The sequence below is a fragment of the Dermochelys coriacea genome, chromosome 3 (genome assembly GCF_009764565.3).
Source record: "Dermochelys coriacea isolate rDerCor1 chromosome 3, rDerCor1.pri.v4, whole genome shotgun sequence".
NCBI lineage: Eukaryota > Metazoa > Chordata > Testudines > Dermochelyidae > Dermochelys > Dermochelys coriacea.
The window spans coordinates 109,895,990-109,921,138 of NC_050070.1; the positions used below are offsets into that span (position 1 = coordinate 109,895,990).

The 25,149-nt window shown below is 41.0% G+C and overlaps 1 protein-coding gene across 8 annotated transcripts in view; it reads left to right on the plus strand.

The window, feature by feature from the left end:
• AIG1 (androgen induced 1) overlaps positions 1 to 25,149 on the plus strand; it is a 200,121-nt gene that overhangs the window by 49,563 nt on the left and 125,409 nt on the right. For 7 of the 8 annotated variants that reach the window (XR_006280014.1, XR_006280015.1, XM_038397002.2 and 4 more), the window contains exon 2: positions 15,141 to 15,296. The exons of the other annotated variant lie outside the window; for it this stretch is intronic. Coding sequence is in view for 5 of the 7 variants with exons in the window: in XM_038397002.2 (XP_038252930.1) it covers positions 15,141 to 15,296 (156 nt within the window). In the remaining 2 variants the exon portion in view is untranslated. The remainder of the gene's footprint in view (positions 1 to 15,140; positions 15,297 to 25,149) is intronic. 8 annotated transcript variants of the gene reach the window in all.

The window sequence follows — 25,149 nt, forward strand, 5'->3', positions numbered from 1 at the left end:
AGGGAAGGGGGATGGAGCAAGTGGGGGCAGGTCCTCGGAGAAGAGGCGAGACAGAGGCAGGGCCTCAGGGAAGGGGCGAGAAAGGGGTGTTCGGTTTTGTGCCATTAGAAAGTTTGGCAACCCTACTTGCTATACCACTAAAGCTCCTAGTGAGGAAAATGGATTAACTCCAAGGGAATACAGGCAGTGAGCCCAATTCCCAAAGTACACAAAGGTTCTTTTATGCTGTCAGAATAGTGAGTGGGCTTCCCTGAGGCCACTTATAGCCTGCATAAAGGGTTCTATGCCACCCCTGCTCCTAGTCCCCCCATACCTCCAGCATAACAGGCATCGGGGTGGGGAGTGAAGTGGTGTCCTTGGTTAGAGCCTAATGCATGACAGCTCTTCTCATAGGGACTCTGGGAAGCAAACTAAACTCTGCTCAAATTTACACCAGGGACTGAGCAGGTCGGCTGCTGCCTCAGAATATGGCAATTTTAAAGGTGGCTTAAAGCCACTTGTGCACTCCTCCCCTGTGTCTCTGTTCTTGGCCCAAAAGCAGGAAGGGAGGAACTGAGAATTGAGTCAGTGGCAAAGAGCGGAAAGGTGATTGGTACATAGTACCAACATATCTCTCAGGTGCCTTATGCATGCTTCTTCCCATTTGTCTTTGCTTGCTTACTTCCTGGGATACACTGACTCTCTATAGTAATCCTGCTACAAGGGAGTTTATGGTGTAACTTCTCCTCACCTGAGCAGATTTTCCATCTCTGGCCTGCACTCCAAAATTCTCACCAGCATAAAGCCAGGATGAATTTGGGCATACCAATTTATTCAAAATAACTGAATTTTGTGTAGCATCTTTCATACACTCTATTGCAAAGTGTTTTATGGATAGACTGGAAAACAAAAGTAGTGGCAGATCAGATGAAGTAAAATTAACAAGTTCTCTGCAGTGTTAGCACTGTTGGAAATCCAAATGTTTGCTATTGTGAATCAGAGCAGAGCAATAGGGTGGAAGAGCACAGAAGGTAAGGGCAGTGTATAATTAGCATGCTCTCTGAAGCTGCCACATTTCAGACCTTGTTAATTTTAGTTTGTTGTCACGCTTGGAACAGAGAGGTCAGATAGCTGCCAAGAGCAAAGTATCAGTACATTAAATAATATTGGAAGATACAGGAAGACTATTCCAGACAGCAAGAGCTGCAGAGGAGAAGGATTTTGTAGCAAGGTTGTATATGGAAGGGTAGAGGAGGCCTGTGCTATCTCCACCAGCAATCAGAAATTTGGGATTGCTTCCCAGTGTGGCTAAAATACGTCTGCCCACATGTATCATGCATAAAATAAGAGAATGAATGTGTAGGAGACAGCATGGTCCCAGGGATAGGGCACTGTCTGGGAACTGGGAGTCCTGGGTCTGCCACTGATTTGCTGGGTGACGTCGAGAAAGTCACTTCATCTCTTTATGCCTTGGCTTCATCACTGTAAAATGATGATAAAGATACCTAAATTCCTTTATAAATCATTTTGAGATCCATAGCTGGGAAATACATTATAGGACTGAAGTATTTCACCAGTTTTCTAGCCTGGGTGAATAGTTAAAAGGTTTGGATTACAGTGCAATGCCATTTTTTCATTTTCTTTGAAATCAGAATATTTATGAATGCAAAAAATAATTAAGAGTTTAAGAATTGTGTTCTATCTGACACCTCGACAAAAAGAAGTAATTTAATAAAAATACAATCCTAATCAGACTTTGAACTCGATATTTTCAGGATTCCTATCATTTTTCTAAAGCAGAAATAAATTCAGATCTAATAATTTTGACATCATTAAGCAAAAAACCAGGTTAGGAAAAGAGCAATTCTGTCATATCAAAAGGTATTGGAATCAGACATGTTAGAAAAGGGTTAGCCATTTAAATAGTCATATTTAGCAAGGCTGATTAAGTTTCCTTATTTCAGTTTTGATTTCCCATGTGTGTGTTTGAGTTTTAGGAGAATAAACAAGTTAACACTAGTGTTAACTTTATAAGATAAATGAAGGGACATTGAAGGCAATTAGATTGTCAAACATTTTATGTATTTATTTATTGTGAAAATGAACATTGGTATTATGGAATCATGGTCATGACCCAATACTTAAGGTTGTAACTCAGTACATTACAAAATGGCATCACTATCTCTCTGAGAGAACCCATTGTTAAACTCAAGGAGATTCCTAAATGTTCTCTGATCACAACGCTGTATTGTGCCCAGGACTTTGCTTAAGTGTTTAGTTACGAGCAGTAGCATATTTGAATACACCAGAAAATTGCTAAACTGCCTTTTGTTACCCTGCATGCCTTTATAATCAATACCAAAAATTATTAGTCTCCTCTCCTTTGTTTTCAAGAAAGTTTTAATAGCAGAGTCCTTTACTGAAGTCTAATTACCAAAAAGAAAAGGAGTACTTGTGGCACCTTAGAGACTAACAAATTTATTAGAGCATAAGCTTTCGTGAGCTACAGCTCACTTCATCGGATGCATTTGGTGGAAAAAACAGAGGAGAGATTTATATACACACACAGAGAACATGAAACAATGGGTTTATCATACACACTGTAAGGAGAGTGATCACTTAAGATAAGCCATCACCAGCAGCAGGGTGGGGGAAAGGAGGAAAACCTTTCATGGTGACAAGCATGGGGAAATAGTTTTACTTTGTGTAATGACTCATCCATTCCCAGTCTCTATTCAAGCCTAAGTTAATTGTATCCAGTTTGCAAATTAATTCCAATTCAGCAGTCTCTCGTTGGAGTCTGTTTTTGAAGCTTTTTTGTTGAAGGATAGCCACTCTTAGGTCTTAGGTTACTTCCTTGTGGCTGGACTTTACAAAAACTAGACAAGCCATTTACAACACACACTTTGCTTCTCTACAAAAGAAAAAGGACACTAAGCTATCTAAACTACTATATGCCACAAGCGGCCACAACAATGGTTCCCGTAACCCACCCAGCAATATTGTTAATCTATCCAACTATACTCTTAGCCCAGCAGAAGAATCTGTCCTATCTCGGGGCCTCTCCTTTTGCCCCTCCACCCCCACGAACATGATACAGTTCTGTGGTGACCTAGAATCCTATTTTCGACGTCTCAGACTCAAGGAATATTTCCAACACACCTCTGACCAACATATTAACCCACAGAGACCTTCCTGCCAACACTACAAAAAGAAGGATTCTGGGTGGACTCCTCCTGAAGGTCGAAACAGTAGCCTGGATTTCTACATAGAGTGCTTCTGCCGACGTGTACGAGCTGAAATTGTGGAAAAGCAGCATCGCTTACCCCATAACCTCAGCCATGCACAACACAGTGCCATCCACAGCCTCAGAAACAACTCTGACATCATAATCAAAAAGGCTGACAAAGGAGGTGCTGTCGTCATCATGAATAGGTCAGAGTATGAACAAGAGGCTACTAGGCAGCTCTCCAACACCACTTTCTACAAACCATTACCCTCTGATCCCACTGAGAGTTACCAAAAGAAACTACAGCATTTGCTCAAGAAACTCCCTGAAAAAGCACAAGAACAAATCTGCACAGACACACCTCTAGAACCCCGACCTGGGTATTCTGTCTGCTACCCAAGATCCATAAACCTGGAAATCCTGGACGCCCCATCATCTCAGGCATTGGCACCCTGACAGCAGGATTGTCTGGCTTTGTAGACTCCCTCCTCAGGCCCTTCGTTACCAGCACTCCCAGCTATCTTCGAGACACCACTGACTTCCTGAGGAAACTACAGTCCATCGGTGATCTTTCTAAAAACACCATCCTAGCCACTATGGATGTAAAAAGAAAAGGAGTACTTGTGGCACCTTATAGACTAACAAATTTATTAGAGCATAAGCTTTCGTGAGCTACAGCTCACTATAAGGTGCCACAAGTACTCCTTTTCTTTTTGCGAATACAGACGAACACGGCTGCTACTCTGAAACCTGTGACTATGGATGTAGAAGCCCTCTATACCAACATTCCACACAAAGATGGACTACAAGCCGTCAGGAACAGTATCCCCGATACTGTCACGGCTAACCTGGTGGCTGAACTTTGTGACTTTGTCCTCACCCATAACTATTTCACATTTGGGGACAATGTATACCTTCAAATCAGCGGCACTGCGATGGGTACCCGCATGGCCTCACAGTATGCCAACATTTTTATGGCTGACTTAGAACAATGCTTCCTCAGCTCTCGTCCCCTAATGCCCCTACTCTACTTGCGCTACATTGATGACATCTTCATCATCTGGACCCATGGAAAAGAAGCTCTTGAGGAATTCCACCATGATTTCAACAGTTTCCATCCCACCATCAACCTCAGCCTGGACCAGTCCACACAAGAGATCCACTTCCTGGACACTACAGTGCTAATAAGCGATGGTCACATAAACACCACCCTATATCGGAAAACTACTGACCGCTATTCCTACCTACATGCCTCTAGCTTTCATCCAGATCACACCACTCGATCCATTGTCTACAGCCAAGCTCTACGATATAACCGCATTTGCTCCAACCCCTCAGACAGAGACAAACACCTACAAGATCTCTATCATGCATTCCTACAACTACAATACCCACCTGCTGAAGTGAAGAAACAGATTGACAGAGCCAGAAGAGTACCCAGAAGACACCTACTACAGGACAGGCCCAACAAAGAAAACAACAGAACGCCACTAGCCATCACCTTCAGCCCCCAACTAAAACCTCTCCAACGCATCATCAAGGATCTACAACCTATCCTGAAGGACGACCCATCACTCTCACAGATCTTGGGAGACAGGCCAGTCCTTGCTTACAGACAGCCCCCCAATCTGAAGCAAATACTCACCAGTAACCACACACCACACAACAGAACCACTAACCCAGGAACCTATCCTTGCAACCTATCCTTGCAAGAGCCCGTTGCCAACTCTGTCCACATATCTATTCAGGGGATACCATCACAGGGCCTAATCACATCAGCCACACTATCAGAGGCTCGTTCACCTGCGCATCTACCAATGTGATATATGCCATCATGTGCCAGCAATGCCCCTCTGCCATGTACATTGGCCAAACTGGACAGTCTCTACGTAAAAGAATGAATGGACACAAATCAGACGTCAAGAATTATAACATTGAAAAACCAGTTGGAGAACACTTCAATCTCTCTGGTCACTCGATTACAGACCTAAGAGTGGCTATCCTTCAACAAAAAAGCTTCAAAAACAGACTCCAACGAGAGACTGCTGAATTGGAATTAATTTGCAAACTGGATACAATTAACTTAGGCTTGAATAGAGACTGGGAATGGATGAGTCATTACACAAAGTAAAACTATTTCCCCATGACCGGTTTCAGAGTAGCAGCCGTGTTAGTCTGTATTCGCAAAAAGAAAAGGAGTACTTGTGGCACCTTAGAGACTAACAAATTTATTAGAGTATAAGCTTTCGTGAGCTACAGCTCACTGTAACTCACGAAAGCTTATGCTCTAATAAATTTGTTAGTCTCTAAGGTGTCACAAGTACTCCTTTTCTATTTCCCCATGGTATTTCTCCCCCCCACCCCACCCCCCACTGTTCCTCTGATATTCTTGTTAACTGCTGGAATTAGCCTACCTTGCTTGTCACCATGAAAGGTTTTCCTCCTTTCCCCCCCCTGCTGCTGGTGATGGCTTATCTTAAGTGATCACTCTCCTTACAGTGTGTATGATAAACCCATTGTTTCATGTTCTCTGTGTGTGTATATAAATCTCTCCTCTGTTTTTTCCACCAAATGCATCCGATGAAGTGAGCTGTAGCTCACGAAAGCTTATGCTCTAATAAATTTGTTAGTCTCTAAGGTGCCACAAGTACTCCTTTTCTTTTTGCGAATACAGACTAACACGGCTGCTACTCTGAAACCTCTAATTACCAAGACACCCTTTACTGTTAAAAAAAAAAATTCTACATTTACTAACATGCTGCAAAGATCCTTCATAAATTTCCTTTGGGCTGAACAAGGCACTTAATGTTGCCTTTGGGAAGCAACTGCTCTTATGGTAGATTTGAGTCACTATTGACTGGTGCAAACCAGAACAACTCTGAGGGCTGATTTATCTTGTCCTAGCATCTTTTGTGGGTAGAAAGAAAGGGGGAGTAAAGTTACTGATGTGCCCCCTCTGCTGCTCCAGATGTGCTGACCATTGCATGGTGGGGACAGTAATACTTACCTACTTGGCTAGATGGTTGTGAGGATTCATTCATGTTTTTACAGTGCTTTTGAAGAGACAGATGAAAATATTTATTTGATTTTTTCCAGCTTTGGGACCATGGTTTTCAGAAGACAGTGTTTCTTTCTTTTCCTATTTCCAGGACTGTCACAACACTACTGAGATTCATCAACCTTAGTCATTTGTGAATGTAACATGAATGACACATTCAGGATTGATGAGTCACCAGTTAAAAAGTAGCTGTTTCCTTATTGAATTTTTTTTTTAAAAAAAACAACACATTTAATCATTCTCCTCACTTTTTTTCAAGTCTTTTTTTCAAGTCTGTTCTACCAAAATGATCTACACCTGGTGGCTTTCAGACAGGTTTTTTTAAATATTCAATAAGCAGATCTGTTGCAAAAATTTCCAGAACATTAGGACACTTAAATTGAACTTCATGTGTCTGTTGCAGGGGGGTCCTACCAGTCAGTCTGGGAAGATTACTCTTTAATAACATTTATTTATTTCGGGGAATAAATAGTTTACATGTCAAGTTTTAGGGACCTTCCAGCCATCAGAAACCTTATCCTGAAGTTCAGTTTAGTACAGACAGCTGCAATGCAAGACTTTTTACCCTACTTAACTAACTATCCCAAACACTGCCTAGAGTGCTGCCTTTCCTGCTGATTGCTGAGCACTGCTTAGGAGACACTACCAATCCTCCTGAAATGTATAAAATTAGCATTTAAGACAAAATAATGGCATAACTTTCTGTGCAGAGTATAATACTAATAAGATTAAGTTTTAGCAAAGAAAAACATAAAAGATGTAATCTAATAATACCAAAATACATTCTGAATAAACTATATTACACATGTTTGCTGACTGGATGATATAAGTTTAATTAAATTATACTGTCTTATAAACAGAATATGGTAGGTAGTAATGGCAGCTTTTGTACATATAGTGCAAGAAAGCAAGGAGGGATTGGGGATTATTACAAAATGAATGTAGTACAAGCTACTTAAAATCAAAAAGATAAAGATGAAAATTGAATTGTAGTTTCTTAAATGCTTCTACAAGTGAAATTCATGTTTCCTCAGATATATTAGATCGGTAAAATAGAAGGAGACAAATCTAAAATTGGGGGGGAAAAAACCACCTAAGAAAACTCTTTTTCTGAAGGTGAGAGGTTGGAATGTATGTGTCTGAAGAGAGTGATCCAAGTAAAAATAATTGCAACGATTTCAGAATGTGTAGTACTCTTCATTCTCAGAATCTGGTCAAATTCTTATTTATATTGCTGTGATATACTGTATTTTGTCCATTCCATCTCTTCATGTGCTACATAGTAGAAGATACCAGGCTGTTAGCACTTCTGAACCAGATGGCATATTCTTCTGTCATGTTGAGATCATGCTGAAAATGCCATCTATGTAAAACAGCTGAGACAACACTTTGACATCAGGTTTTCAATAGTTACATAGCTATTGGTTTTTATCAGTTACCATTAATTTTTGGCCATTAATTTTTTTCTTGAGTTTTATTTACAGATGAGAATGAGTATATTAAATGCATTATTAACCCCACCCCACCCCATCCCCCACACAAATACTGGATTTCTAGTGTATAGGATTTTTGACAGTTTACCTAACTCAAGTCCTGTCCATAGCATCAAAGAACTTTATATGGTTTTGAAAAAAATATTAACAATGTTATGGAAACTGCTTTTAAAACTACATTTGTACAACCACACAGCTTCTCTGGTAAGTGTGTCATAACATATCCAACATGGTTCTTGAGAGAGAGTTGACTCTAGTAAGGCAGAATAGTGTTTCTGACTAAGGCCTGAATGCAGAAAAGGAAGTAGGCATCTAACTCCTTATTTTAGGCGTTTGGATCCTGGTTTCAGTATCACTGCAATACACAACCCTGGCTTCCCCCACCAAATCCTGTAGGCACCGAAACTCACTTGGCACCTAAGTTTTTGTAGTAAAAATTTCCTTAGCACCTGTTCTTCTGCCCTGAGCATGTGCATTGCTGCCTCATTTTCAGTGTCTGGACACCTATCTCTTGCTTAAGCCACAGAGCAATTCACAACCAGGGGAAGACGCATTCGGCTGCCTAAGGTTCATGCAGGGCCTGATGCAATAGGCGTGCTCAGAAGCAATTTACCAGATTGAGCCCCTCAAGTGAGTTCACACACAACAGTTGAGGGAGCAGGGAAGAGGAGGAGGCCTTCCCTCTGAGCTTTTACCCTAGTAGTTAGAGCTAAACCACCTGGGTTTGGGAGACCCCCGGTTCAACTGCCTGCCTATGTGAGGGGGTGAAGAGATTTGAACTGCAATCTGCCACCTCTCCAAACAGTGCTCCAACCAGTGGGCTATGGGATAATCTGATGTGACATTCCCTCAATCTCTCCTGTTTATGTTGTTGCATTCATGATAAATGACAAAAGAGTAATTGGAGCAGAGAGACTGGACTGGACCTGGTGTTTTCCACTTCCTGGGTGAGCTCTGATCATCAGGTGCTATTGAGTCATTTGAGTAATTCTCATGCTTATACTGTCTACCTCTCTCTCTCTGGCCCAAGTGACTCTTTAAAAGAGAGAGCCAGGGAGAGGGAGGCAGCATAGAGCATGAGAATTACTCTATAGCCTTGTGGTTAAAGAGAGAGAAGCCTATATAACTTAGATGGCAAAGTCCCATTTTCAGAAGTGATTTAGGCACTTAGGAGTCCAAGTTCCACTGACTTTCAGTGAGACTTAAGCTCCTATGTGCCTAAATAACTTTTGAAAGGATTTAGCTGTTTAAGTCATGTAGCCCTTGCAACACAGAGTGGAGCAACACCTAAATACCTTTAAAAATCAAAGCCTAAGAGTCAATCTGGGTTCTTTCCTTCTCATTCATGAGCACTGCGTGCCAGATTCTGTGCAATCTCATTGGTTTAAAATCATGCTCTCAGTTACACCGAGAGAACCCCATTAGATTTCAGTGAGCCAGATTGGCACAGTTGTGTAAACGGTGGAGGAAGAGGGTGAAAGGAGCCAGTGGATGGTGACCTGTATCATGTGATGTGGAATTATTAATGTCTTATAACTCTGACTCATGTGATGTGACTAAATCCAGGAAATAAAGTTGAGTCTCTTTTCCCACTTCCTGTGTGTCACATTCTTATTATGGGAGCCTTGTCCACATTTGTGCATTACAATGTATACACTAGGAGAGGACTCACAGGATAGGATGAGGGTAGTAACAGGGTTCCAGATTTTTATAAGGCTAACCATCACTGTGGCATTTGTGCACCTTCCATAAAAAATAAACACAATATATTTCTCTCTACCATCTCTACTGGCAAAATAAGTTTTAAGGTATTGTTGGGATTTAAAAAAGTAGGAATGTGCATATGTATGTATGCATTGAGGTGTCTCTGAGCATTCCAACAATAACTCTAAAACAAAGAAATGGATTTGGTATTTAGGTCTCCTTTGCCCTATTCTGTATTTGTATCCCCCTCTCTCTCTCTCTCACATTATCTTTTAAGGAAAGATACTGTGTGTTATGGACCAAGTATAGGTGGTATATCCTAGTAGTCAGAGCAGCAGTCAGGGCTACTGAGCAGAGCAGTCATCCAGGTTGGGGAACGAAGCCAAGGGTCAGCAGCAGAGTCCACTGCCAGTTACCAGAGCCAGGCATCAAGGCAGAGTTAGAGGCAGGAGCCAGGTGATCCTCCAATCAGAGCTCCTGTGGGTGGTGCCTTCGCAGGGGATATAGTCCTAGTAGCATCTCAGCCCACTGGGTTTCAATAGGCATTGGGTGGAGGGCAAGATGCAGCAGCTGTGTGGGGGACCCTCCAATCTCTGCCCTCCCGGCCAGGCCTGGGTTCAAGACCCAAGACATCACACTGTTTTGTATTGTAAAAGCACCTGCCACATTGTGGGACCTACTGAAAACAAATGAAAAATAATAAATCATCCAAAACACCTCTTGGGACTCCAACTGTGTAGAGGAGCATTGGCCACATCCCCAAATGGGCTCTACTATAACAGCGCAACATTAACTACTCAGCAGATTAACTAGAATGCTGCTGCTCTTCCGTCTCTGGCTCTTAATTAACAAGGCTTCTTCCCCATTCCTTGCGGGTTAGAAGAAGATGACTTCAACTAATTTGCAATATTTTTTGTAAGTTTTTGAATTCCTATAAATTTACTTAATTATATATTGAGTAGTATTCTTCTTTTGTTTGAAAATTGAAAAAAACAACATCAAAGCTCGGTGCCCAAGTTTGTCATCCAAGATGATGGCAAATGGGAGGAAAAGGGCAACCTTCATGCCATCCTCCCTGTTAAGGGCTTTGGCATAATCAATGCCATCAACGTGGCGACAGAACACTGACCAATGGCCTCGTTGTGGAGAAAGCAACTCAAGCAATATGACCCTTTTAGGGCAAACACTGAAAGAGGAAACATATATTCATACCTACATGTATGGCACTTCAAGGAGGCCTTTCTCCTGAAAAATTTAGTACTATCAAACTGTTGTTTGACATATATTTAAATAAAATTTTGTGAGTTCATGTTTATATTTTCATCATCATTTTCTTTCTTTTTAAGTTTTATTTAATTTTATATATTTATTGTCCATGAATACCATGTATTTGTCTGTGCTGTAGCTCATGGTTCTAATAGTCTCAGTACCATCCTGCAATATTACACTCAAGCATGCATTCCCCACTTTGTTTGCTCCCCAAGTTAACAAAAGGACAGAGATGGAAAATGAGCTGAGAAGAATGCAACAATCATGTGGACACAAGAAATAGTGGAGGAGGCAGTAGCTGTGGAGAAGAAGGATCAATAGCTTGAGTTAGTCAAGATTGGTAACAGCCCTAGCAAACAATTGCCACCCTAGGCTGCCTTCTGTAAACACAGAGCAGCCCAATGTCAAAACCACTTCATTACTCTTGACTTAGCTGAATGTGCTCAGGATATTTGAACTTTGGAGGGTTTTGCTGTTGTAATTCACATTCCCGTGTATATAAAGATGCTAAAACAAGCATGGTCCCAGTACACCGATTCCAATCAATCGCACTTACAGTAGCCAAACAGACAAATAGTCTGGTCTAAATCACTTCAATGTATCTTAAATCACACTACCATGCTAACTGCTTAAGCATAAAATATGTTCACAACACCAGATTATTTTACTGATCCTTTATGTCAAAAGAAAAGCCTGAAAAATAAAAAAACAGTGCTAGGAGGTGACAAGGAGTGTAACAGATAATCTGAGGTAATAAATCATATTAGGGGTTTTTTTCCCCCGAAGAAAAATCAGACCACGGATTTGGCAAACTATAAAAAGTGTAATTTATGTGGACTGACAGATACCAGCAATTTTTGTTTTCGCATGCTGGTAGAGCTAAAATTTGGTGCTGTTGTTTGGGGCTGCTTGTTCTCTTAGAAGAGAGAGTAATTACAAATTCATATAAGGCTGCCTTCAAGGGACGACTTGTTCAGATACTGACAATATCTGGGAATTGCTAATGGAATGCCTAGAAGTTTGGAGATATGAATTATATGAACTATAGCCACAAACTCATAATTATGAATCCCTCAAAAATATATTCCCCTTCTTTTTCACTGGAAATTTACCTGTAAGTAAACTAGGAGGTAGTATTACATGAAAAGGTGTGTTAATTTTATGCACAACCAGGGGCCATTTCTGGAATGTATAAAGGCGATTTCACCCATTATGTCAATTTCTTTTTTTGTTTCTTGATTACTATTGCATGTTTGTTTTACATAATGGACCTGTATTTATTTCTTTTTGTAAATCTGTGATCTCTTCAGACTCTGTTCACAGGCTACCAATATCCCTTTCTACATGGATGAGACCTAGACTTGCAAATTAAAAAAAAAAAAAAAGTTTGCCCGCATTTTGCAATTGTCACCGGGGTCCTAGTGAGGAGCCAGCTATACTCACTCAATTAGGGTGAACTGCAAAGAAGGGGCAGACAATCCCAGTAAAGCTGGTGGATATTCCAATAAAATTTATCAAGCCAGGATAAAACAGCATCTTTATTACCTCACTGGTTACTCAGAAGTCCAAACAACACAGTTCCCTTAAAGTGATCCAGCCTCAGACCTCTGTCCAGGTACCTAAGTCAAATATGATGAATCACATTTCCTCCCAGATTAATTAAAGTTTCAGATCTTACCCAAATACACACTACAGCCAATTCTTATTAACCAAACTAAAATTTATTAAAAAAAAAAGAGAGAGAGAGAGTATGGTTAAAAGATAAATATGCATACAGACATGAGTTCAATAAATTGAGATTCAGATTCATAGCATAGATGGTGAGCTTTGTAGTTGCAAAGAGTTCTTTCTGAAATAGTTCATAGTTTACAGTCTAATGTCCAAATATATTCAGGGTATACCAGCATAACTGGGACCTCAGTCTTGGGACTCAAACTTCCCCTGATGAAGCCTAAGCAGATCTGAGATGAACAGGATCAGGATCCAAGGGTCTTTTTATACAGTGTTCTAGCATCTACTTGACTGCATAGTCCTGGATAAACAATAGATTTTTGATGTAACCTTTCGCTTTCTAAACACTACCAGTAATTAGTTACACAAATTAACGGGGGACAGTTTGCTTGTTCCTCCACCATTCACAGATTATTTGCTATACATATTTCGGGGAAGGGGTTGGGGCAGGGAAGGGGTGGAAAGAGGCGGGGGAGGGGCGGGGCCTCATGGAAGGAGTGGGGTGGGGCAGCGGGGGTGGATGTCAGTGATGCGGCCCTCGGGCCAATGTACTAGTCCTCATGTGGCCCTCGTGGTCATTTGAGTTTGAGACCCCTGCTGTAGAGACTCATATTTTCAGCTCTGGAGGTCCCCAGCTCAATTCCCAATTTTGGACAAAAGGGCAGTTGTCAAGATAGCACTTCTTATGCATTGTATGTAGGGAAGTAAGTGACTTAGCTATAGCTGTGTGTGCTATTTGTATGGGGGAGCTGGGGAAGCTTCCTCCCTAAACTCTGAAGTATTTATTCCTGGTCTATTCAGTAACTCTCTGTCAAGAAATGTATTTTTCCCTCCTGTTTTATATTTTTCTGTAGTTTTCATTGTTAGTTGTTAAATTTATTGTTATACATTATCCCTCATACCACAACTTTTAAATCCTATGGATAGCTTCCTTCCCTTCAGTATTTTCACAAATTTATCACTGTACACTATGATAGCATAACATTTCCCCCATGTAATTTTGTCCTCATAGCAGAATAACTGAAAGAAGCAGCTTAGTTTATGATTGATTAGGAAATGTACAATTTCAGTTTCCTTTGAAAATGTGGGTGTTTTAGGCTATATTACTTTGAATAGATCTCATTTCAGGAAATCATAGTTAGATTTGCAAACAACCTATTAGGTCACTCATCCAAACTCTGCCAGTGCAGTATTGGTCCCTACAGTATATTCTTGAATGTTTTGTCCAATCTCACTTTGAATGACTCAAGCAATAAGGCTTCCGCCACTTCCTCTGGGAGACTATTCCATGGTCTAATAGATTTCACTGTTAGGAAATATTTCCTGTCACTTGGCCTATTTTCTTATGCTCAGATTCATCTAATTATTTGTAGTTATACTTCTCTAGACCTCCCTTAACAGGACCTTTTCCTTCCTTGATACTTATTCCTTGAGTAAATTGTAGATGGTTAACATATCTCTTTGGTCATCATTTGGCCAAGGTAAAACATTTTTAGCTCTTATAATCTTTCCATATAAGTAGGCCATCTGATTGGTGGGGAGATTATTTTTGATTAAATGCTGTCTTAAAAGAAGCAAAGAGGAAAAAATGCATTAGCATCGTGGGGTTTCAGGGACCCAAAATCTTATTTTTAGAATCAAAATGTTTAGGTTTTTTGAGTTTTAAATAGAAGTGGAGAGTTTCCCCAAAGAACTTAATTTTTTTTTCTAACTCTAACAACTTATCATGTATCATGGCTGGCATCATGAGTGCATGTTTTGAAATGTTGCTTGATCTATGTTCTACTCTAGTTTTTAAGAAAAATATGTGCCTCTGCAGTATGTGGGGAGGTAGCTGTGGCAGCAGCAATAACACAAGCTGTTCCTTTAGTGTGGTGATGACACAGGATGCTCAGTGGGCATTTGAAGGCCTGTTTGCTAATTTACAGCCAGTAGAGAGAAAATTGAGCTTCTGGAATTCTGCAACAGCATCACCAGACAGTTCAGGTAAGAGAGCCAGGTGGAGAAAAAATGGAGGGAAGGATTCTTGGGGTAGAAATAATTTTTTCATGTTGAATCCTAACAACAAACCCCTTATTTGTAAATCAGTCCCTCCAACCATTTAATCATTTATGTTGTATCTTTCTGAATTCCCTCTGTCTGGTATCATAGAGTCCAGAAATATATTGTTGTCTCACTTGCTTTTTGTTTTTGTTTCTTTCTTCCATATTGCAAGTTCATATCCACTATCATCCTTATAGGGTTTTCTAAGGTTCCTATTCTGCCAAGATTTGTGCACATATTTAATTATACTTTGCAGGATTTGTACCTAAGTAATTTTTTCCTATTTAATATAATAATGCTTAGCTCTTACATAACACTGTATAAACATGAACTTATAATCCTCATATTGGAATCTCCCTTTTGGACTGGTAACATTGAGAGGTTAAGTGACTTTCCCAAAGCGACACAAAGAGTCACTATCAGAGCTGAGATTTGACTTGAGGAGTTCCTTGCTGACTGTCTAGCACTATGCTCCATCTCTATGGTCCTGATTCAGTAAAACACTTAAAAACACGTACGTAACTTTAAGAACACCCTTAAGTGCTTGGCTGAATCAGAGTCTTTATCTGTATCTCTATTGCATCTGATGATCTGTGTATCTATAGTCTTCAAGATTGGATTTATTTCCATGCAGGTTATCCAGGCTGTCTTTTTTGGGATCTGTGTATTGACTGATCTCTCCAGTCTTCTCACCAAAGGAAGTGACAGCCAAGAACAAGAAAGACAGTTAAAAAAGCTCATTTCCCTCCGTGACTGGATGATGGCTGTTTTAGCCTTTCCTGTTGGAGTTGTAAGTATGCTGCTAAGCAGTTAATTTCACTGCCATGCAGGTGCATCATTTAACTTGTTCATTGTTTCCTGACTGTAAAAAGATTGACATGATTAGCAAAAGGGATAAATGACTATGAAAAAGGGGAAAATGGGAGCACAGTTTTGTCACACTTTAGTTATCCTGAAGATAACTTTCAGTTACTTTTTAATTTCATTATTTAAAAATAATCCACTGTTGAGGCATCTGGATTCATGATATAAATAAAATGTACTTACACATTAGGACGAGGTGGACAAACTACAGCCAGTGAGCCATTTTAAGCTGGCCCATGAACTCCTGCTGGGGAGCAAGGTCTGGAGCTTGCCCCGCTCCGGTGCTCTAGCCGGGGGTCCGGGTCGGGGGCCACACCACGCGACTCAGCTCCACTCCAGGTGGGGCACTCCAGCCACGGCTTAGCCCTGCTCCAGCTGGGGCACTCTAGCTGTGGCATGACCCCGCTCCAGGATGCACAGTTGGGGGGCCACACCACATGGCTCCCGGAAGCAGCCGCATGGCCCCACTCGAGGGTCGGGGGCCACTTCATGCACAGGAGCCAGAGAAGGGATATGCCGCTGCTTCTGGGAGCTGTTTGAGGTAAGGGCCACTCAGAGCCTGCACCCTTGAGCCTCTCCCCATGCCCCAACCCTCTGCCCTGCCCTGATATCCCTCCCGCTCTCCAAACCGCTCGATTCCAGCACGGCGCACCCTCCTGCACCACAAACTTCTCATCCACAGCCTCACCCCAGAGCCCTCACCCACAGCTGGAACCTGCACCCCTTCCTGCACCCCTGCCCCAATCCTGACCCCCCCGCCCTCCAAACCCCTCAGTCCCAGTCCAGAGCACCCTCCTACACTCTAAACTCCTCATTCCCAGCCCTACCCCAGAGCCCGCACCCCCAACCAGAGCCTTCACTGCCTCCCACACCCTAACCCCAATTTTGTGAGCATTCATGGCCTGCCATACAATTTCTATTCCTCAATGTGGCCATCAGGCCAAAAAGTTTGCCCATCCCTGCATTAGGGTCTTGATCCTTTGCAAGTATGAGGTAGGTTGGCATGTAGACTGTTTGGGAGTCAAGCTGGATTCTTTCTATATCGCACATCATCATCAGTGATAGAAGTTCTGCCCTCCATGGGTTTGCACAAGTGTAACTGATTGGAGTTTGCTAAGCAATTCTGTTGATGATGCAAAAGAGAATAGAATCTAGCACTCTCCCTGTTAGCCCTGTGGGCTCTTCAGAGCTAAGAGTAGTAAAAACATGTTTTCGTCATTAAGGTGCACAAGTTTCTCTCCAACACACAGAGGGGGCAGAGTAAAAAGGTGTTTATGAGTACTTTTCAGAGTAAAACTGCTCTTCTGTGGCTCTTAAATCAATGGGACTTTTGCCATTGACTACAGTGATGCAGGACTGGGCACTTTAAGCATGACGCAACTCAGATTGCCAGTGCTTTCCACCCAAAACTTGGACCAGATTGGCAGAAGATTTGTGAACCTTACAATAAGCACAGGCCCAAGTTTTCAAGCTGTAATGAGACTGGAAACCATGCCTCATTTTTTGTTTCTTTATGGAAGTTTGCCAGTTCTAATTGCAACCTTGTGAACCACTGTTCTCCTTGTACTGATGGGTCTTCTAGCTAACTGTATGAGGTCTCATTGTTGACACTATTTCATAACAACTAGGTATCTGTTGTAACCTTACAGTTAACACACCAATTTAAAATATCAAATTTTATATACTTCATCAGGCTTTGTTCAAATCCTTGGTGTGATATTTTACAGTCCACTCCATGAAGAAATACAGAATGCTTGTGCAAGGTTATAAAATATAAAACACATGTACAGCATTGTACAGGTGTTCCCTTCCCAAAACACCCAGTTGGTAGCCTTAAATTACTTTACTTACTAGCCATTGGTAAGGGTAACTGCTGCTATTTATATTGGGTTAACTAGCTGCAATTTTTCTACTATGACATAAGAAACACACAGTAATAATTAATGTATTTTTAAAAATATCTGGAAATAAACAGGCTTGCAAAATATCATTTTTACAGTTATATTTTGAGGATGATTGGGAGTTATGTAGTAGTTGTGACTGTGACTGATTAACAGATGCTTTTCCTACTGTTGTTATTAGAAAAGAGAGAGCCCCTTAAGAACAGCATGACGTTATTTTTAAGTTTTTAAGTGATTCTTTTTGGGGAAAACCTCACCATATTAGCTTTTACACACATCAAGAGACACATTCTCCTGCCTTTTCTGGCTCTCTCAGGAGCTATTCAATATCCACAATGCCACTTATGATACTATGTTTCTCTCTTCTCTGTTTTAACTCTCTGCTGGCTTTTGTGTACTCCTTTAGTACCTCCTCTCATTTTCCCAGCCCTGAAACATTTTAAGACCATTTGAGGCCTCCTGTGAAGACATTAGCTACAACTTCTGTTGGCAGTAGCAGCAGTTTCTAAGCATTCTGAGCTATATCTATTTTTTTCTTTCAGGAGTTTTGCTATCTGTGGAGGAGGAGCTAGCAAGCATTGTAAGCACTCTCTAAATGAGATGTACAAATGAGCATTCTCTAAATTAAGCAGTTCCTAGGGGATATACTTTACAGAGGGAACTAGCTAGTTTCCTGAGGGTTAAAACACATACAAATGTCATATATTGTCAAAGAAACCGAGAAAATAACTAGCTAAGTATATTGTAAGTATAGTCTCTCTCTCTTTTTTTTTTCCCCTAAAGGTGACCTTCAGATAGGGAACAAAATGTCTTTGCTGCATTTTTTGCTCTTAATTTTGTACAAAGAAAGCCTAAAAAGATTTTGTTCTTCCCTTCTCTCCTGGCTGCTGGGAGACAAGCAGTAGAGCCTCCGAATGTAACACTCAGCAGCCAGACTCAGGCTACTTTTCTGAATGTCTGTCCCTCACCAATCAAGAGTCCCTCCTGAAACCTGACTCTTTCTCCTATTCATCAGTTACCACTCACTGTGGTGTTAACCAGTAGGGAAGGGATAGCAAAATATAGGGAGGCAGATTCTGGCACATTCACTTGAGTGGGGCTACTTGTAGAATAAGATACTATGCAGTGTGATTAAGGATGTGCCCACAAATAGGTTAGGTCTAATGCCACTATTGTTCTGCAAATATATAAAATATGAAAATATGCAGTGAGGTCTTTATATGTCAGAGGCTGTAAAGAAATTATTATACAACAGAGAAAAATTAAAATTCCCTAACTTCCCCTATTGTCTCAACAGTTTCCTCCTTACAGAAAGCAGTGTTGGAAAACAGGTTTCCTTGACAAGTACCCAAACAGCTCTCTGCAGGGCTTCTCAGTGGTTTACATTAGAGGCATGTGGGAATCCCAAAATAGAAAATTAAACTGATGTGAATAAAATGCTAATTAGATTTCTGTTTGAAACCAGAGTGGTCATGTTTAAAAACTTGTCAGTGGCCTTGCACAGCTAAATTAATGTTACATAAATATTTTGCATTATTCTGCGCTCTTTATACATAATAATTCATATATTGGGATAAAGTTATTCAAGGAAGAATTGGAAAGTTTTTAAGTGCAATAACTGCAGTTCTGAGAATTATTCTAAATAATTGGCTCTCAGTTTCCTGTTTTCTAAAGTCTTCAAAATGGATTGTTCTGAAAAATGGATGAGAAAGCAGGTTTCCACTCCCAGGTCAAACAATGATGTGTGTAGTGGGGAAAAAACCCTAACAAAACACAGCTTTTTATTTATAGTGCTTTTTCATAAATAAGTATCACAGTTAAGCCATCGGGGTAGCCTGGTCAGCATCCTTCTCCCTCCCCACAAAAAACAAAACCAATCTTCCCCCCCCCCCCCCAAGTAAAACACAACAGCAGCAATGGAAACAATAGCCAGAAGATATGCAAAACCTTGCCTCTTTTGTGTTATGTTCTATATTTCTCCAGCTGCTCAAATGAAACATGAGCTGTTTTAGGAGCATAAAAAAAAATACATACGAGCTTGTTAGATGGAACCAATAACCATCACTGACTACCTTGTTGTCCTTTTTAATAGGACTTTTAGTGATAGATTTTCTGTTTTTATTTAATGAAACCAGAAAATAATGGCCCAATTTTTCCATTCTTACTCATGGTGAGTAGCAGTTTATTCCATGAATAGTCCCATTGAACAACTTTCTGATACCTTTACTCCAGTTAAGTAGTACCTTATGGTACTTTAAATGTGAATAAGTGTATAGGAACCTGATCCATTAAATTAATGGTACTGTTTGCATATTAAAGTATTGCTCAAAAGACCTCATTCCTATTTATGCTAAATTCATTTTCCATCAACCTAGCAGTAAAAGTGGCCTTAAAGTGGCAGTAAATTACAGTGCTAGAGCAGTATGAAGTAGCCTTAGTGAGAATATGAATGAATCTCAAAGCGAATAAGGGCATAAGTGTGGCAGAGTCTGTACCAATGTTTTTAGTTTATCCCTCTTGTTTTCTATTTGTTTGTCACAGGTCACAAAGTCTGCCAAGTTTTCATGGCTAATTCAGTTATTTATGTAAACTGTATATGGCAGTATCATTGTGTTTCTTGTAATTCACGTAGTAGAAGAAGAAGGTGAATAGGTATTTCTAGGTGATTAAAATTGTGCTTTTGTATTTTCAAAAGCTCAGCCTCTTCCTGTGTATATAAAAATACCCTTTTCCTTCCCATTTCAATAATTGTAAACAAACTTTCAAAGATTTATCATTTATCTTTTGGTATGCTATAGTTGGCTTTTTTTTTTAAAAAAATTCTTTTAGCCACATACACAGCTGACCTATTGAGTATTTGCTAAAGGAACGCTGAAAAGATCACTCCTGCACAAACCTAACTAGTAGTCATTCTGTCTTAGAAGCCATGCATGGAAGAGATCTGTAGGTCTTCCAGTCATTTTAAATCCTCTTCCCCTGTCTTCTGAGTCTAAGAAAATTACTGCAGATATTTGCCAGCTGTCCCCATCTAACCCCTTCCCCCCACTAGCCTATAAATGACAGGAATTGCTACACTAGAACAGACCAATGTCCTAGTCTGATATTTTGCCATCAGGAGTGGCCAATGCCAAATGCTCCAGATGAAAACTTACAACTCTAATTGTGCATCTCTATCCTGTGTAGGAAGTTTCTTCCTGTAACAGGATGGCTTGCCCCCTATTGTCTGAAGGGCCTGGGGCTAGCTAACCTGGATTACTAAAGAGACACACCTGGGTTGGATCAGGAACTTCCCTATAAAAGGCAGTGGGTGGCTGTAGTGAAGGGGGGAAGCTCAAGAAGCTATGACAGAGTCTGCAAAGAATGAGGAAAGGCTTCTGCAGGGAAAACCCTGACACAAGGGGATTTTCCCCAGACATAGACATCTGGCAAAGATCCATTCCAAGCAGGGGAGAGACTGTAAAGGCCTCAGGCAGGAAGGCCTGGGAAGAGTAAGAGAAAGTCCTTGTGTGATGTGGACTTATGAATGGACTTTGAGATTTGTGTTTTATTGCAATTTGTAAACCCAAACTCCCAGGAGGGGTATTTAGGACCAAGAAAATGCCTGAAGTAAAGTTTTATTTGAACTGTGCAAGAGGAGAAACTGAGGTAGGCTGCCCGTAGCATGACCCTGGGCCACGAGGGAGCAGACAGGAGGCGGTTGGCCCACTGCACTTCCCAATTCCTCAGCTCCTGCTCCTCATGACTTTCTTGATAGGCCTTTATAAAATGCATTTGGGTGGAGTGTCAACTGGTGTAAATAGGTATAGCTCCATGGAAGTCAATGCTATGCTAGTTTACATCAGCTGGGGTTTGCCATAATGAAACTTCACATTTATATAGTGCCTTTTGTCCTGAAGGATCCCAAAGTTCCTTACAAAGCTTACACATATAGCACCACTTTATTACAGCCACCTCAGAGAGGTAGCCAGAAAGCTTACATCAAACTGCACAACAATGTGTGGAGAAGAAATTTTGCCCAAGGGTTGTCACAGGAGAAAATCTTTACTCTCGCAAAAAGCACCAGTGGGTCTTTTTGTTCATGCAGAACAGATAAAGCATCCAGTTTTCCCTAGAAATCACTCAGGAAATGAATGAAACTTAATTGTACAGGTTATTCAGAAACAAAAATATGCAGTAAAAAAAAATTCCATTCATTTATATGGTAGTTTTTTGGTTAGGTGCACATAAACAGCAAATTACACAGTTTTGACCTCCCTCTGTCAGTTTGTCTTTGCTTCAATTTCTTTTGTTTTACTAATGCCCTTGGTGACTCAAAAGGAGAAATAACAAACAGTTTCCTGTTTCATGATTTAAAATTTCCCCCTCAGTAGTATCTTCTGTTCTTTCTGTGTTACTTTCTGAAGCTTGAAAGCTGAGGGGGAAATAGAGTAATGTTTTTTTCTGAAGTGGAAGAAGGAAATTGTTTCTTGGGCCTTAGTAACACTTTTGCAGCTGCTGTGTATTGTTTAGTGATATTGAGTTGCATATTACAAATCAGTTACTCCTTCTTAGAGAGAACCCAAAGCCCACTTGAAAAACTGACGTGCCCACTTATCTAGAGTGTACATAGAATACAATGAGTTGCAAAGGAGGGTCCTTCTTGTGGCTTTTATGTGCTATTTAACTTCCTCCTGACTATCCAAGTGGTATTGTCTGCAGAAGGGGAGAGAAGGAATTAACATAGGCTATGATTTTGCCATTCTTACTCATGTGGTGCAGCACCTTTGTCCACAAGTAATCTCTTACTGCTGCACAAAAATAAAGGTGGCAGACTCAAGTTGGCAGGAAGCTTAAGGGGCACAGGCCAAAATGCAGCAATGTAACTATGACAGATATGGCAATTTCCTGCAATATCCCTGAGAAGCCTTACTGAATTAAGTTTAAGTAGCTTTGTAGTCCATTGTATTAAAAATACAAAATGTATGTATCATTGTGGGATTATATGTAACTTCACTGTGGTTGGGGGGTGGGAGGGGGGAGATGTGACCAATGTAAACCCTGGGATGTGTGGAGCTTCAAAGGCCCATTTTAAACCATGTGCCCGACAAGAAGGAACCTTGTGACAAACAAAGCTGAGTGGGTTTCCTAAGAAATACTTGGAAGGAGTAAATCCCACCTCCAAACCAAACTGTTTAAAGCTACACCTTATGGGGAAACCCATTGTCTGCTGATTACCTGTTACCAGAATCTGAAGATCAGAGCCCTGAGTTGCATAAAGGAGGGACTCTCAGATTCATAGGGGTGTCAGAGCTCACAGCTGTTATGAACTTGTAACCACAGAAAAAACCCTTTGTGGGATTTGAAGGGCTGGTCACCTGCCAGAGCTCTTGTTGGAGTTGGGGGTTATCTAGTAAGCTCATTAGCATGTGTTGAGGTTTTCTTATTGTTTTAAATATGTTTTCTCTTTAATGCTTTTACTTTAAGAATAAATGTATTTGTTTAGACAGGACTGTGTGGTAACTTACAGCTTCAGGTTATACTGTTTATAACCTCTGAAGAGAAAGCAAAGTAGGCCTGATTAGGCAGTCTGCCTCGCTGGGGAACTCACAGTGTAGGTAGGAAACTGTGCAGTCTGAAGAAGAAAAAAAAAAAAACCTGGTCAGGAGGGAGAGAGACTTGGGCCTCTGTCCAAGAGAGGTGGTGGCAGAGGAACCGGAAGTCTAGGGTATGGGTGCCTTTGCTGGCCCACAGAGGGGGAATATGGGTGCAATTGCTCTGAACTGTGACAGTGACACCCTCATAGAGGCAGATTCTCTGCAGCATTAGCATCTGCTTTGTGCAGTAGAGTTGGGGAAAGGGAAAGAGCATCCCAGGGAGCTGATTATAGCTGCCTGGCTCTTTGCTACAACCTTGAGGCAGAGAAACTTGGGAGCAGCTCTGATTTGCACATCCAACCTGTGCAAATCAGAGCTGGTATTCTAGGAATAACATGGAAGCTGGGAATTGCTGAAGTGCATGGTGCTCTAGGCACTGCTTCTTCCCACTCCTATCATGCCTCTCCTGGGTCCTGAGATACTCCCTGTGCAAGGGACTGCAAGGAGGGAGGTATAGAAGCAAGTTCCAATGGCTCTTTGCCTACTGGGGTCCCATGCCAGGGGTATCCCCAGCAGGGAAAGTGAAGGAGGTTTCTGGGGTTTGTGCCATTTTGCCTCAGCTATACAAGGAAGCATACAAACTGCTATGCCTCAAACTCCCCCGCTGCCCCATGTGTGGCCAGCCCACTGTGCTGGCCAGTATATAAGCAGGGGTACGCCATGGCTCCAACTGCTCCCTGTACCTCCTCCTTTCCCCATTCTGTAAAATTGTTCTTTAGGGGGAGAGAGGGGAAAAGCAACTCAATATCACTACCTGTGCTACCCCAGTTGGGCAGGGGTTGCAATATATGTAAATGGGGAGCTCATTTTCCCCTTCCCCCTCACTGAACAGCCATATGAAATCTAGCTGAGTTTAGCCCAAATTAAATTACACTAATACCAATATAAACACTCTCTGATATTGAAGAGAATCTTAAACCTATTTAAAACTATCAAACAGTTGCTTATTAATCAAAGCAAGCCACAAGGGTGGCTAGGAAGCTATGTAAAATATCCTAAAAATGAGATTTTTCTGTCGTCCATATTAATTCATAAAAAAAAGTTGGGATCAACCACTTAGAGACATTGACCAACCAACGTGAGAAGTATTCCTCCAATTAAAGAGACTTAGGTTAGCGTGGCAGCCATTGAGTCTGAATGTCCTTCTCTTTGTTGGTTTACATTAGAACTGTAATGTTTTATTTTTTGTGTCTTTCCTTATGTCTGCCTGTGGTGGTGCTTTGCTAAGCAGCATTTACCGTCTGTAGCTCCAGATGGTTGCAACCAGCTGTGTTGATTTAATTCCATCCATTGGCTGACTTTGGTTAAGAGACAGATGGTTCCTCCTCTCTTTTCTTACCTTTACCTCATTTTCCTATCATTTTACTTTGCCCCATGCAAAAATCCCAGACCCAAGTGTTTGCCAGTTTAGCTGGATTCATTCTAATATGTTTCAGTTTTACCTTTGGTACCATTGCTTGATGTAGGATCAAGCTTTCTTGAGGGCTTTCGAGCCTGATTTCTTGCTACGTATGTTTTGATGTCCCAATTGGTCTTAATATATTCTTAGTGACCCACTGCAATACAACAGGACTTCAAGGAAGTCAAAGGAGTTGGGAAACTTTGCTTTATTTCCCTATTGTTCAACTGTTCATATTTTGGCAGATAAGTGTCAACAGGTGTGTAAAGAGCTCTGTGATGCCAATACGAATACTGGCACAGAGGAGAGACTTCTTGAAGAGCACTTTATACTTTCAGTATTTTGCAGGCTGTCCATCATAACCTATTATTTTTCCTGGCGCCTACGCACAAGTTGAAGGGTCCAAACTTCTTTTGAGCACCAAAAGTCATCATAACAGATGGGAAAGTGTGTTGGAAACTAAGGAACTATGTGCTGTATGTGCACTGAAGGAACAATTTACCAGTCTAGATAATCCAAACATCTGTCTTCTTTAAGCATACATATCTGTGGTTAGCATGAGATACCACTGGTAATCTGTAACCTAAATTTTAACTTCCCAAAGCCAGAGGTGAAGTGAATTATGAAGTGAATTATGCTCATCCCATCCACATCCACTGATAATTTTCTGACCTTGAAACACCCTTGCCCCCATAAACCCCACATTCCTTGTTCCCACTCCTTAGTCCCCAAAAACCATCCCTCACCCAGCACAATTGGACACATTCCCATTGAATTCAGTGAGAGCTGCACCTGCTTAGGGCTAAATTTGGTCTAATCTATTCTGCATGGAGAACCTCTAATCTC